The sequence below is a fragment of the Garra rufa genome, chromosome 23 (assembly GCF_049309525.1).
Source record: "Garra rufa chromosome 23, GarRuf1.0, whole genome shotgun sequence".
In the NCBI taxonomy this organism is placed as follows: Eukaryota; Metazoa; Chordata; class Actinopteri; order Cypriniformes; family Cyprinidae; genus Garra; species Garra rufa.
The window spans coordinates 7555881-7568600 of NC_133383.1; the positions used below are offsets into that span (position 1 = coordinate 7555881).

At 36.6% G+C, this 12720-nt stretch overlaps 1 protein-coding gene across 1 annotated transcript in view; it reads right to left on the reverse strand.

Moving 5' to 3' along the window:
- LOC141299866 (unconventional myosin-XVIIIb-like) overlaps window positions 1–12720 on the reverse strand; it is a 78840-nt gene that overhangs the window by 45590 nt on the left and 20530 nt on the right. Inside the window, exons 9-22 of the mRNA XM_073830232.1 lie at window positions 12403–12545; window positions 11066–11166; window positions 10631–10694; window positions 10191–10335; window positions 9928–10098; window positions 7788–7878; window positions 7505–7697; window positions 5538–5618; window positions 5334–5454; window positions 5105–5252; window positions 3040–3223; window positions 2789–2939; window positions 517–626; window positions 224–289 (exon numbers count right to left, since the gene is read on the reverse strand). Of these exons, the coding sequence (XP_073686333.1) occupies window positions 224–289; window positions 517–626; window positions 2789–2939; window positions 3040–3223; window positions 5105–5252; window positions 5334–5454; window positions 5538–5618; window positions 7505–7697; window positions 7788–7878; window positions 9928–10098; window positions 10191–10335; window positions 10631–10694; window positions 11066–11166; window positions 12403–12545 (1769 nt within the window). The remainder of the gene's footprint in view (window positions 1–223; window positions 290–516; window positions 627–2788; window positions 2940–3039; window positions 3224–5104; window positions 5253–5333; window positions 5455–5537; window positions 5619–7504; window positions 7698–7787; window positions 7879–9927; window positions 10099–10190; window positions 10336–10630; window positions 10695–11065; window positions 11167–12402; window positions 12546–12720) is intronic.

A 12720-nucleotide genomic window follows, 5' to 3' on the forward strand; every position in this document is an offset into this window, starting at 1 on the left:
GAACAGACAGAAAGAACAATAAAACAATAGACAAATAGAACAACAGACAGAAAGAACGATAAAATGACAAAGTAACAGACTTTATGACAGACAAAACGATAGATAGAATAATAGATAGAACGATAGATAAATAGATAGAACGAATGGTAGACATAATGATAGAGCAATAGACAGATAGATATATAGAGAGATAGACAGAAAGATAAATCTGACTCCGGCTCACCCTGCTCGCTCCTAAAACAATGCTTTTCTTGTCCAAATCCAGATCAATCAATAATTCCTCCACAGCCTGATATAAAGGGATGTAAACACAAACAGACAGAGCTCAGGCCCACTTTTGGAACATCAGTTCCCTGAATCAATGAGGGCTGTTCAAGCAAAAACTGGCTAATCAATAAACAAGTTAATAAACAGAGAAATAAATAACGTCATCATTTGACATCGTTAAAAATAAATGACATTTTAACAGAGGGTAATGAGGCGCGTGTGCGCCGCAGTGATTCAGGACGTCCAGACCTTCCTCTCATCAGGGGTAATGAAGACAGAACCGTATCGCTTCATTATGGGAGCAGAGAGGGCCTGAAAACGACAGCGGAAATCACCCAGACACATGTGCTCAGGATAGCCTGCAAGACAAAGAGGACATTTGGTAGTTAAAGGAGAAGTTCACTTCCAGAACAAAAATGTGCAGATAATGTATTCACCCTCTTGTCATCCAAGATATTCCTGTCTTTCTTTCCATAGTTGTAAAGAAATTATGTTTTTTTGAGGGAAACATTTCAGGATTTCTCTCTATATAGTGGACTTCTATGGTGCCCACAACTTCCAAAATGCAGTTTAAATGCAGCTTCAAAGGGCTCTAAATGATCCCAGCTGAGGAAGAAGGGTCTTATCTAGCGAAACGATTGGTAATTTTCGAAACAAATTGACAATTTACATACTTTTTAACCTCAAATGCTCATCTTGTCTAGCTCTGTGTCAACTCTGTGTTTTCCGGTACAAGACAGTTAGGGTAGGTCGAAAAACTTCAAACTTATTTTCTCCCCCAACTTCAAAATCACCCTACATCACTGCAGGAGTACCAACGCAGTGTTTACAAAGTGAACGTGAAAAGAAAATCAAACAGCCTTCACAAAAAAAGGTAAAACATCGATGTAGGGCAATTTTCAAGTAGGAGAAGAAAATGAAATGGGAGTTTTTCGACATACCCTAACTGTCTTGAACCGGAATACACAGAGTTAAGGCAGAGCTAGCCAAGACGAGCATTTGAGGTTAAAAAAAGCATATAAATTGTCTTTTTTTTTTTTTTTTTTTAGATAAGACCCCACTTCCTCAGCTGGGATCGTTTAGAGCCCTTTGAAGCTACATTTTGGAAGTTCAAGCTAAGGGGCACCATAGAAGTCCACTAAATCACTAAATGGACAGAAATCCTGAAATGATTTCTTTAAAGAAAAAAGACATGAACATCTTGGATGACAATTAACAATATTTACATTACAGTTATATTTAATCATTTAACATACACTTTTATCCAATATGGGAGCTGATTTGTTTGGTTTTTTTTTATGAGGAGAACTGCTTCATATGTTTCAAGATGTGGATGAGTTTGTTTCTTCATCCGAACAGATTTAGAGAAATGTATCATTACATCACTTGCTCACCAATGGTTCCTCTGCAGTAAATGGGTGCCGTCAGAATGAGATTTGTTTTTTTATGAGGAGAACTGCTTTATATGTTTCGAGATGTGGATGAGTTTGTTTCTTCATCCGAACAGATTTGAAGAAATTTAGGATCCTCTGCAGTGAATGGGTGCCGTCAGAATGAGATTTTTTTTTTATGAAGAGAACTGCTTTATATGTTTCGAGATGTGGATGAGTTTGTTTCTTCATCCGAACAGATTTGAAGAAATTTAGGATCCTCTTCAGTGAATGGGTGCCGTCAGAATGAGATTTGTTTTTTTATGAGGAGAACTGTGTTATATGTTTCGAGATGTGGATGAGTTTGTTTCTTCATCCGAACAGATTTGAAGAAATTTAGGATCCTCTGCAGTGAATGGGTGCCGTCAGAATGAGATTTGTTTTTTTATGAAGAGAACTGCTTCATATGTTTCGAGATGTGGGTGAGTTTTTCTTCATCCGAACAGATTTGGAGAAATTTATCATTACATCACTTGCTCACCAATGGATCCTCTGCGGTGAATGGGTGCCGTCAGAATGAGAGTCCAAACAGCTGATAAAAACATCACAATATTCCACAAGTAATTCACACCACTCCAATACAGTTCTAAACAAGTAGATCGGTGGATTATGATGTGAGATGGACTTTTTCACTGGAGGAAGACTGTTTTTTTATTGGCCAAAAGCATAGTTTTAAAGTTAAAAACACATGAATGACGGATTTGTTTTTTACAAACACTCAGCTTTTCACTTTACAAGATATTAATTGATGGACTGGAGTGGTGTGGATTATTGTGATGTTTTTATCAGCTGTTAGGACTCTCATTCTGACGGCATCCATTAAATGCAATGAATCCATTGGTGAGCAAATGCTAAATGCTGAATTTCTCCAAATATATTCTGATGGAAAAACAAACTCATCTACATCTTGGATGACATGAGGCGAGAGTAACTTCTCAGCAAACAAACTCTAATTCGCTTTAATGAAGTATAACAGAAGTCATTAGAGTCCCATATATGATAAGAAACAAACATAGATGTGTGTGTGTGTGTGTGTGTGTGTGTGTGTGTGTGTGTGTGTGTGTGTGTGTGTGTGCGTGTGTGTGGGTGACCTGTTCGGTACAGCTGCAGTGCCGGCAGCAGGTGTGTGGAGTGCAGCTGTACACGCAGTGCTGGGACATCAAAGCCACAGCCATCTGTCTTAACACTCAAACACTGCAGGAAGACCGGCCGTGCTCGCCGAATCAGATTCACCAGCGCATCCTGCTCAGAGAGAGAGAGAGAGAGTCATGGAAAGAGTGAAGAGGCTTTACAGACAAAAGGCAGATGGAAACGGCTTCATAACGGCTCATTTGTTTCTCACCGCCTGCAGTTTGACAGCGATGCACTGCGAATGTCTCCTGAGGGCCGCCATCCCGCCGCTCAGAGTCTTCCGCACCGTACCGCACCTCTCCAGTGAGCGCTGAGAGCCGCCCTCTACGCCTCCCAAACCCCGACAGAGAGGAGGGATGGACGCCCGCGGACTGAACAGGGCCTTCACCGCTCCACTGAGAAAAGGAACAAGAAAGAAAAAGAAATTTTAGTAGCTTTTAGTATCAACCCACATCTGCTTGACTTCATAGTTCGGATTATTTTTTATTGGTTTGGATGCCGTTTTTCCAGTTTACACCATGTTTGGAACACATGAACTACAGTACTGATGATATGAAAGTCATTAGTATTAATAAAAAGTGAATTCATTGTCATTTCTCTATTATTATATTAATAAAAGTGCCAAAAAATGATGTGGTGCCATTCAAAAAACAGGTATGGCATTTCCAGACATAGTTTAAAGGCATAGCAAAATGGCAATATTAAAATATTCATTCATCTCTTCCATTTTATAATAATGAAAAATAGCTGGCATGGCATTTAGAAATAGTATATAGAACAGAGAGCAAAAATGGCAGTAAAACATAAGTAATGTAGATTATGGGTGGGAATTTTTTATTGCATTTATTTATTTTATTTCTTATTTATTTCTTATTATTTTATTTTATTTCATTTCTAAGAGTTTTATTTCTTAGACTTCTAAGAGTGCTTACTTAAAATAGTTTTTCCTCAAATAAATTCTGAATACTGAGTTTTTGGTTCATGTGAACTCAGGGACATATAGGAAATATATATTAGAAAATATAAGGCAACAGATGTTAAATATAGTTGAAAAATGTACTTTATTTTATTTTATAATTTTACTTTATTTTATTTTATTTTATTTTATGCAGTGCTGTATAGATGACTTCTGAGAGATCTTACATACAATAAAATACATACATCTTTTCCTCAAATAAGATTCAGAATATTGAACCTTGCAAAATTAGAACGAAATGTTCAAGTTACTCTGATTGTTATTAATAATTTGAGATTATTCATGTTAACTCAGGGACATTCAGAAAATATATATTAAAAAAATAAGGAAATAGATCTTAAATATGGTTGAGAATTTTTATTTTATGTTTATAAATAATTTGACATTACATACAAGTATTGTTAAATATGCATTACATTAAAAGATTAAATCTGTTTGGTTCATGTCAGACATTTGGGAAATATATATTAGAGAACATAAGAATATGAATGTTAAATATGGTTGAACATTTTTATTTTATTTCGTTTTATGCAGTGCTGTATGAATTACTTTCAAGGAGTGCTTACATACAATAGCTTTCCCTCAAAAACAAGTCTGAATATTGAACCTTGCTAAATTAAAATTAAATGTTAAAGTTATTCTGAAAGTTATTAATAATTTGACATTATATATATATATATATATAAGTATTGTTAAAATATTCATTATATTAAAAATTCGTTATTGGTTCATGTGAACCAAAATATAAGGAAAGGGATGTTAAATATGGTTAAATATTGGTATTCTATTGTATTAATGTGAATTAGTATGACAACAGCTTGTCCATTCTCACAGAAATGACATATTAATGACATAATTAGCATTTTTGGATTCTGCCATGTCTCATTTAAGATAGTATAATGCATTTCTCATAGCTGCTTGTCTCTGAATAAATTACTGTTGGAAAGCATCTCACATTCTTTGCATCTCTCGCAGTGCGTCTGCAGCAGACAAACGCAAGTGCTGTGTGTGTTAAGTTTTGGTGATAAATCAAATTCAGTAACAGTAAAACTGTCTCTTGTCCTCCTGAACTGTTCCCTAGCAACAGTGGTAAACATCTGCTGCTAGTACTCACAATGGTATTCACACTGATGACGCAAACGTGCCGCAATAAAGACAAGTGTGAATACTGTCAAGTGTGAATACGGCTGGCATCAGTGTGAAGGCTACCATGAGCCTGGTGTTGACAACTTGTAGAAAAGGCACTTTTTTAATTCTTGGAATAAGAAAATCTATGATCATCCACCCCGTAGTCTCTTACACTGAGGAGTTCTGCAGCAGGGAACTGGCGTTGAGGACAGACGGGTTGTTCTGGACCTGAGCGAACCAGCCTGAGAGATCATAGCGGACTGGATCTGAACCCATCAGGTGAGCGATCTCACACTGCAGAGGCTGCTCACACTGGCGCACTGAGAAACAGGCAGAAAGATGCAATCCGAAGAAACATCTCAAAAAACATCAAAGCAGCAAGTAAGAATCATGCTGGATACCTGTGCCGCTGAAGTACTGACACACTCTTTCTAGAACCGTGCTCTCGGTGGAGCCGGGAGTGACCATCTCTTCATCCAGAACCCATAGGAGACCTCGAGAGTCACCTTCTGGTCCTCGAACCTGAGGACGCACAGACACATGCTGTGAAAACACATGCGTGATTGACATGTTTAAGAAGAGTGTTGAGAATTAACGAGTGATACCTGCAGTCCAGGCTGGTCAACAGCACACACGGTCTCTGACGGGCTCGTCTCAGGGGCTGCGAAGTCTACAGGTACTCCCTCCTGTGAAAATTAATCAGCAAGTTAAAAATACTCTGAAATGATTTATTAGGATTATTAAAAATGTCATTTCCTGTCACCTCTCCATTATGAAATCAAATAAAGAGTATACAACAAAATTAAAAATGTCATTTACTGTCACCTATCCATTATTATATCCAAAAAAACTATAAATATAAATATATATATATTAAATTAAATATTTAATAAAACTAAAATTACATAAAACAATGTCATTTTAAAATTAAATTATATAAAAATTTAATTAAAAAAATAATTTAAATTAAACTAAATTAAAATAAAATAAATTGGCAAAGTTCATATTCAATATTTGTTTGAGGTTGTCAATAAAAGTGGCAAAAAAGGCCACAATTTTTTTTGTTGGCATTTTAAATATAATTTTTTGACTTAATAGAAAAATGGCAGTAAAATATACAGAAATAGAAGTTACAGAGTAAGTATGGGTAGGAATGTTGTTTTAAATATGTTAAATATTACTGATTTTTAAAATAATTTTTAAAATGAAATGTAACTAAATTTCAATTACATTTTAATTGATTTTTTTTTATTAAATTAAAAATTAAATTAAATTAAATTAAATTAAATTAAATTAAATTAAATTAAATTAAATTAAATTAAATTAAATTAAATTAAATTAAATTAAATTAAATTAAATGATTAATTAGCAAGGTTCATATTCAATATTTGTTTGAGGCTGTTAATAAAAGTGGCAAACAATATTAAATAAATAATACAGAAAATAAATAAAAATGTCATTTTTGGTCGCCTTTATTATTACCATTATTATATAAAAAAAAAAAAACACAAAAAGTTCTAAATTAATATGTGGTACCATGAAAAATAATGGGTATGGCAATTTTAAATACAGTTTATTGGGCAAATAGCAAAATGCCAAAAAAAAAAAAAAACTAAAATTGTGTATAACATTTATATATTAAATATTTAATCAAACTAAATGAAATTTTCAATTAAATTAAAAATGTAATTTTAACATTAAATTTAATTAAATAAATTTTCAATTAAATTAAGGTAAATTAAATTAGCAAGGTTCATATTCAATATTTGTTTGAGGTTGTCAATAAAAGTGGCAAAAAAGGCCAAAAAAAAACTTTTTTTGGCATTTTAAATATAATTTATTGACTAAATAGAAAATGGCAGTAAAATATACAGAAATAGAAGTTATACAGGAAGTATGGGTAGGAATATTAATTATTTTTTAAATTATATTTTAAATAAAATTTAATCAAATCAAGTTCAATATTTCTTTGCAGTTATACTATTTAGATTCGGCATACTTAGTTTATTAAACAAATAACAAAATGGCAGCGAAACATACAAAAATTCTAAATATTCATTGCAATGTTATTTTATTTTATACATTATTTTCTATATTAAAAAAAAAAAAAAAATGTAACCTGGACCACAAAACCAGTCTTAAGTAGCACAGGTATATTTGTAGCAATATCCAAAAACACATTGTATGGGTCAAAATTCTTGATTTTTCTTTTGTTACAAAAATTACATGAAGTGAAGATCATGTCCCATGAAAATTTTTTGTAAATTTCTTATCGTAAATACATCAAAACTTAATTTTTGATTAGTAATATGCGTTGCTAACAACTTCATTTGGACAACTTTAAACGGTGGTTTTCTTAATATATTTTTTTGCACCCTCAGATTCCAGATTTTCAAATAGTTGTACCTCGACCAAATATTGACCTATACTATAAAATCATACATCAATGGAAAACTTACGACTATTTAATTAAATCAGCAAGGTTCATATTCGAATGCAATATTCATTTGAGGCATAGCACTAGACCTGCTGTATAAACGTATCTCTGTAGTGATTGGAATTGGTGTGGTACCTGTGTGTATCTCTCCAGCGTGTGTGTGAATGTGTGGTTGAAGTAATGCTCCAGCAGCCTCTCCTGTAAGTAGTTGTGACAGAGCTCAGAGAACCCGGCGGCCCGGTCGTCCCCGCTGTGTCTGGGGTTCCTCAGGCCCGGTGTGTCCACCACGATCACAGAGGCCAGCGTCAGCTGCTGAGAGTGCAGCGCTCTGGGGACAGAACAAGAGAAAGCTTGTGAAACACTGCCACATCACTTTACAGATATATACTGCATCTGTCACCAAACAGTGTGTGTTTACCTGTTGATGAGAGACACAATAGTGGTAAAGAGCTCCTCATAGAGACCAGCCGCCATCCCATAAACACACTGAGCAGCACTGAGTTTTGGACCTGGAACACACACACACACACACACACACACACACACACACACACACACACACACACACACACACACACACACACACACACACACAGTTGACATAGTTTCCTTTTTAGAACATTCTTAAAGGGATAGTTCACCCAAAAATAAAAATCGCCCCATGATTTACTCAGCCTCAATCCATCCTAGGTGTATATGACTTTCTTCTTTCAGATGAATACAGTCAGATTAGTTAGAGTTAGATTAAAGAATGTCTTGGCTCTTCCAAGCTTTATAATGCTAGTGAATGGGTGTTGAGATTTTGAAGCAAAATAAAGCATATAAATCTATTATGAAAAGTACTCCACATGGCTACGGGGGGTTAATAAAGGCCTTCTGAAATTAATTAATGTGTTTGTGTAAGAAAAATATTCTTATTTAAAACTTTATAAACCTTAATTTCTAGGACCTAGGCAAATGCGGTGATGAATGCGGAAGCGCAGAGGAGAGAGCAAAACAAAATACCGGTCATGAATTAGAAGTACAAAACGAAAATGTCAGAGGATTTCCATATAATCCAAGAGGAGACAACAAAACTTATAATCCAAGAGGAGACAACAAAACTTGGTTCTTGCGAGACTAGCATATTCTCACCGGAACTTATGCTATGCCTACGTTCTACGTCATCTGCTGGAATGCATTCTCTCACGAACGCATGTTTGACAGTTAGCATAAGCTAGAGGTTACTGTTTATAAAGTTTTAAATATGGATTTTTTTCTTACACAAACGCATCCATTTACTTCAGGAGGCCTTTATTAACCCCCGGGGCTGTGTGGAGTACATTTTATGATGGATGGATGCACTTTACTGAACTTAAAAATCTAAACAGCCATTCACTTTCATTATAAAGCTTGGAAAAGGTAGGACATTTTTAAATATAACCCCAATTGTATTCAACATATATAGTGTCACATTATATATGCTGATTTGCCACTCAAGAAAATTTTATTATTAATATCAATGTTGAAAACAGTTGTGCTGCTAAGTACTAATTTTTTGGGTTACTAAAAGTTTGGGCTAAGAAAGATTAAAAAAGAAGGGAAGTCTCTTTTCTCTAGTTTCTCTCTACACATTTTAGCTCAGATCTTGACAAATTCTGGTAGGTTTCAAGGATTACTCACCCCCATGTCATCCAAGGCATTCATGCCTTTCTTAAGTCTTAAGCTTTTTAAAAAGTTAAGTTTTTTGAGGAAAACATTGCAGGATTTTTCTCCATATAGTGGACTTCAATGGTGCTCAATGGATTTAGGGTTAAAAATACAGTTTCAATGCAGCTTCAAAGGACTCCAAATAATCAAAGTCGAGGAATAAGGGTCTTATCTAGCGAAACAATCTGTAATTTTTTTTTTATTAATTATTATTTATACACTTTTTAACCACAAATGCTCGTCTTGTCTAGCTCTGCAGTGCCCATGTGTATTCTGTGCACAGTAAGGGTATGTCGAAAAACTCCCATTTCATTTTTTCCTCCAACTTCAAAATCATCCTACATTGCTGTTTTACCTTTTTTTGTAAAGGGTGTTTGATTTTTTTTGCATGATCACTGTGTAAACACTGGGTCGGTTTCTCTGCAGCGACGCAGGATGATTTTGAAGTTGGAGGAGAAAATTAGAGTTTTTCGACATACCCAAACTGTATTTAACCGGAGTGCACAGAGTACGAATGTGCATCGCAGAGCTAGACAACATGAGCATTTGAGGTTAAAAAATATATAAATTGTACTTTTTTTTTTAAATAATCAATTGTTTCGCTAGATAACACCCCTGCTCCTTGGCTGGGATCATGTAGAGCCCTTTGAAGCTGCACTGAAACTGCATTTTTAACCTTCAATCTGTTGGGTACTATTGAAGTCCACTATATGGAGAAAAATCATTGAATGTTTTGCTCAAAAAATGTATTTATTTGTGACTGAAGTAAGAAAGACATGAACATCTTGGATGACATGGGGGTGGGTAAATTTTCAGAAAATTTTGGAAGTGGAGTATTCCTTTAACAGAATACAGTGTGTAGTTCTGACCGTCCTCTGGTTCCTCTGCGGCACGTCGCTCTCTGACGCCTCCGGTCGCTCTCTGCAGCAACTGCCTCAGGTGGTGTTTGAAGACTGCAGTGTGGAGCTCTTCTCCCTCACAACCCAGGATGGCGCTGACCGTCTGCGCGCTGTCAAAACTCATAAACTGCTTACGGCCCACTGAAGCCGTGAAAGAAAGGAAAAACAGAGTAAAGACTCACAGAGTTCTTTTCGCTTGACAAAATACAGCCGTAAGTCTCGTCCTGATTTACCCTTGCATGTTCCTGCGACGCCGAGATGGTAGATTCCTGCCAAAACATGCCAAATGGCCTTCTGCTCATCCGCTGAGAATCCTAAAGTGTTCATGGCGGCCAGTAGCTTCCCAAAACCCACTGAAGCTCTCTGCTTTTCATCCACCTGAAGTGAACGATGCAAAATCAATTTTATTAAAACATATGAGAAAAGTTAAAGTCAGAGTTTATATATATATATATATATATATATATATATATATAGATATTATAATTTACACTTTCTGACAATATATAATAATCAGGGCATTAAGATTTGCTATATTTTTTATATTACTTTATGTTAGCATACTGTATGCATTTTAATAAAATTGGATGTACTATATATCCAGCTTTTATTACATTGCTGGGCAATAATGTAATGTAACTTGACTTGCTTTCCTTTTTTAAACAGTCCATACCTTGGTTGGGCATGAAATGCCAAATGAGTTGTATTCCTTTAACTGGTGCAGCTGCAGTTCAGTCCTGTGATTAGAGAACAAGACAGTTACACTCAAATTTAAACAGGAAATGACATCAGGCAAGATCCTGCCCCCTCAAGCTCTCTGGAGCTTTTGTTTTAAGGCAAAGCTATGAAAAGAGCAGGCGTTCTGCCAAAGCGGCGTTCGCTGAAGAGCTTGTGCGTGCCTCTGAGGGGAAACCGAATCCAAAAACAAACCCCTAACAATAGGGTGAATGATCTGGGGTTTAATGACGGGTAACTTTGTCTTTGCCGTCTAATAACGCAGCACTCAGCCTTGTGAGGACAGAAGCCAGGAAGCCAGAAGGAGGCTTCACAATACAAGAAGCAAAAGCTACTGAGAGTGACCGCAGAGACCTCTAGGGACCTAACTGACCTCATGTCTGTGTTGAGGCCTGCGAGCATCTGGGAGAAAACCAGGAAGTTACTCTCTCCCTCTGGCCTCTGGCACACCCTCCATTTCTCCAGAAGCATGGTCTGAAACAGAGAGAGAAAACATTAGATAGATTGACTAGATAGACAAATGGAGAGATGGATGGACAGACAGACAGATAAACAAAGACAAACAGAAATATGGACCCACAGATAGATAGACAGAAGACAGAGAGATAAACAGACAGACGGACAAACAGACGGGCGGAAGGACAAACAGACAGATAGATAGCTGGATGAATGAATGGATGGATGAAGGACAGACAAACAAACAGACAGATAGACGCAGACGGACGGATGGACAAACAGACAGATAGATAGATGACAGACAAACAGACAGATAGATAGATGACAGACAGATGGACAGAGACAGACAGACAGACAGACAGACAGACAGACAGACAGACAGACAGACAGACAGACAGACAGACAGATAGATAGATAGATAGATGACAGACAGATGGACAGAGACAGACAGACAGACAGACAGACAGACAGACAGACAGACAGACAGACAGACAGACAGACAGACAGATAGACAGATAGATAGATGACAGACAGATGGACAGAGACAGACAGACAGACAGACAGACAGACAGACAGACAGACAGACAGACAGACAGACAGACAGACAGACAGACAGACAGACAGACAGATAGACAGATAGATAGATGACAGACAGATGGACAGAGACAGACAGACAGACAGACAGACAGACAGACAGACAGACAGACAGACAGACAGACAGACAGACAGACAGACAGACAGACAGATAGATAGATAGATAGATAGATAGATAGATAGATAGATAGATAGATAGATGGATGAAAGACAGACAAACAAACAGACAGATGACAGACGGACAAACAGACGGAAGGACAAACAGACAGATAGATAGCTGGATGAATGAATGGATGGATGGATGAAGGACAGACCAACAAACAGACAGATAGACGCAGACGGATGGATGGACAAACAGACAGATAGATAGATGACAGACAAACAGACAGATAGATAGATGACAGACAGATAGACAGACAGACAGACTGAGACAGACAGACAGACAGACAGACAAACAGATAGATAGATAGATAGATAGATAGATAGATAGATAGATAGATAGATAGATAGATAGATAGATAGATAGATAGATAGATAGATAGATAGATAGATAGATAGATAGATAGATAGATAGATAGATAGATAGATAGATAGATAGATACAGACTGGTAGATAAATATAGATAGATGTATAGACAGATGGACAGACAGATCAGAGCACCTGCAGATGTGCGGCAGCAGCGAGTCCAGCGTGGTTGAAGTCCAGTGAGAGCACCATAGCGAATCGATTCGAGGCCTCGCTGTGAGATGAGCTCACACACCCGAACGATCGCAGCACTGTAAACACTGCCTGGAGCCGCTCTACTGCAGTTACACACACAAATCATGTCTCACAACCTGTGACAATGGACAAACACCACTAAACAGCCTCTAAACGGCTGCTATAGCGTTTCACCTATCACTTAACGTCAGAAGAAGCAGATTCACACACAAACACTGATATTCAGTGGAGCGAAACATGTCAGACTGTGAGAGGAAG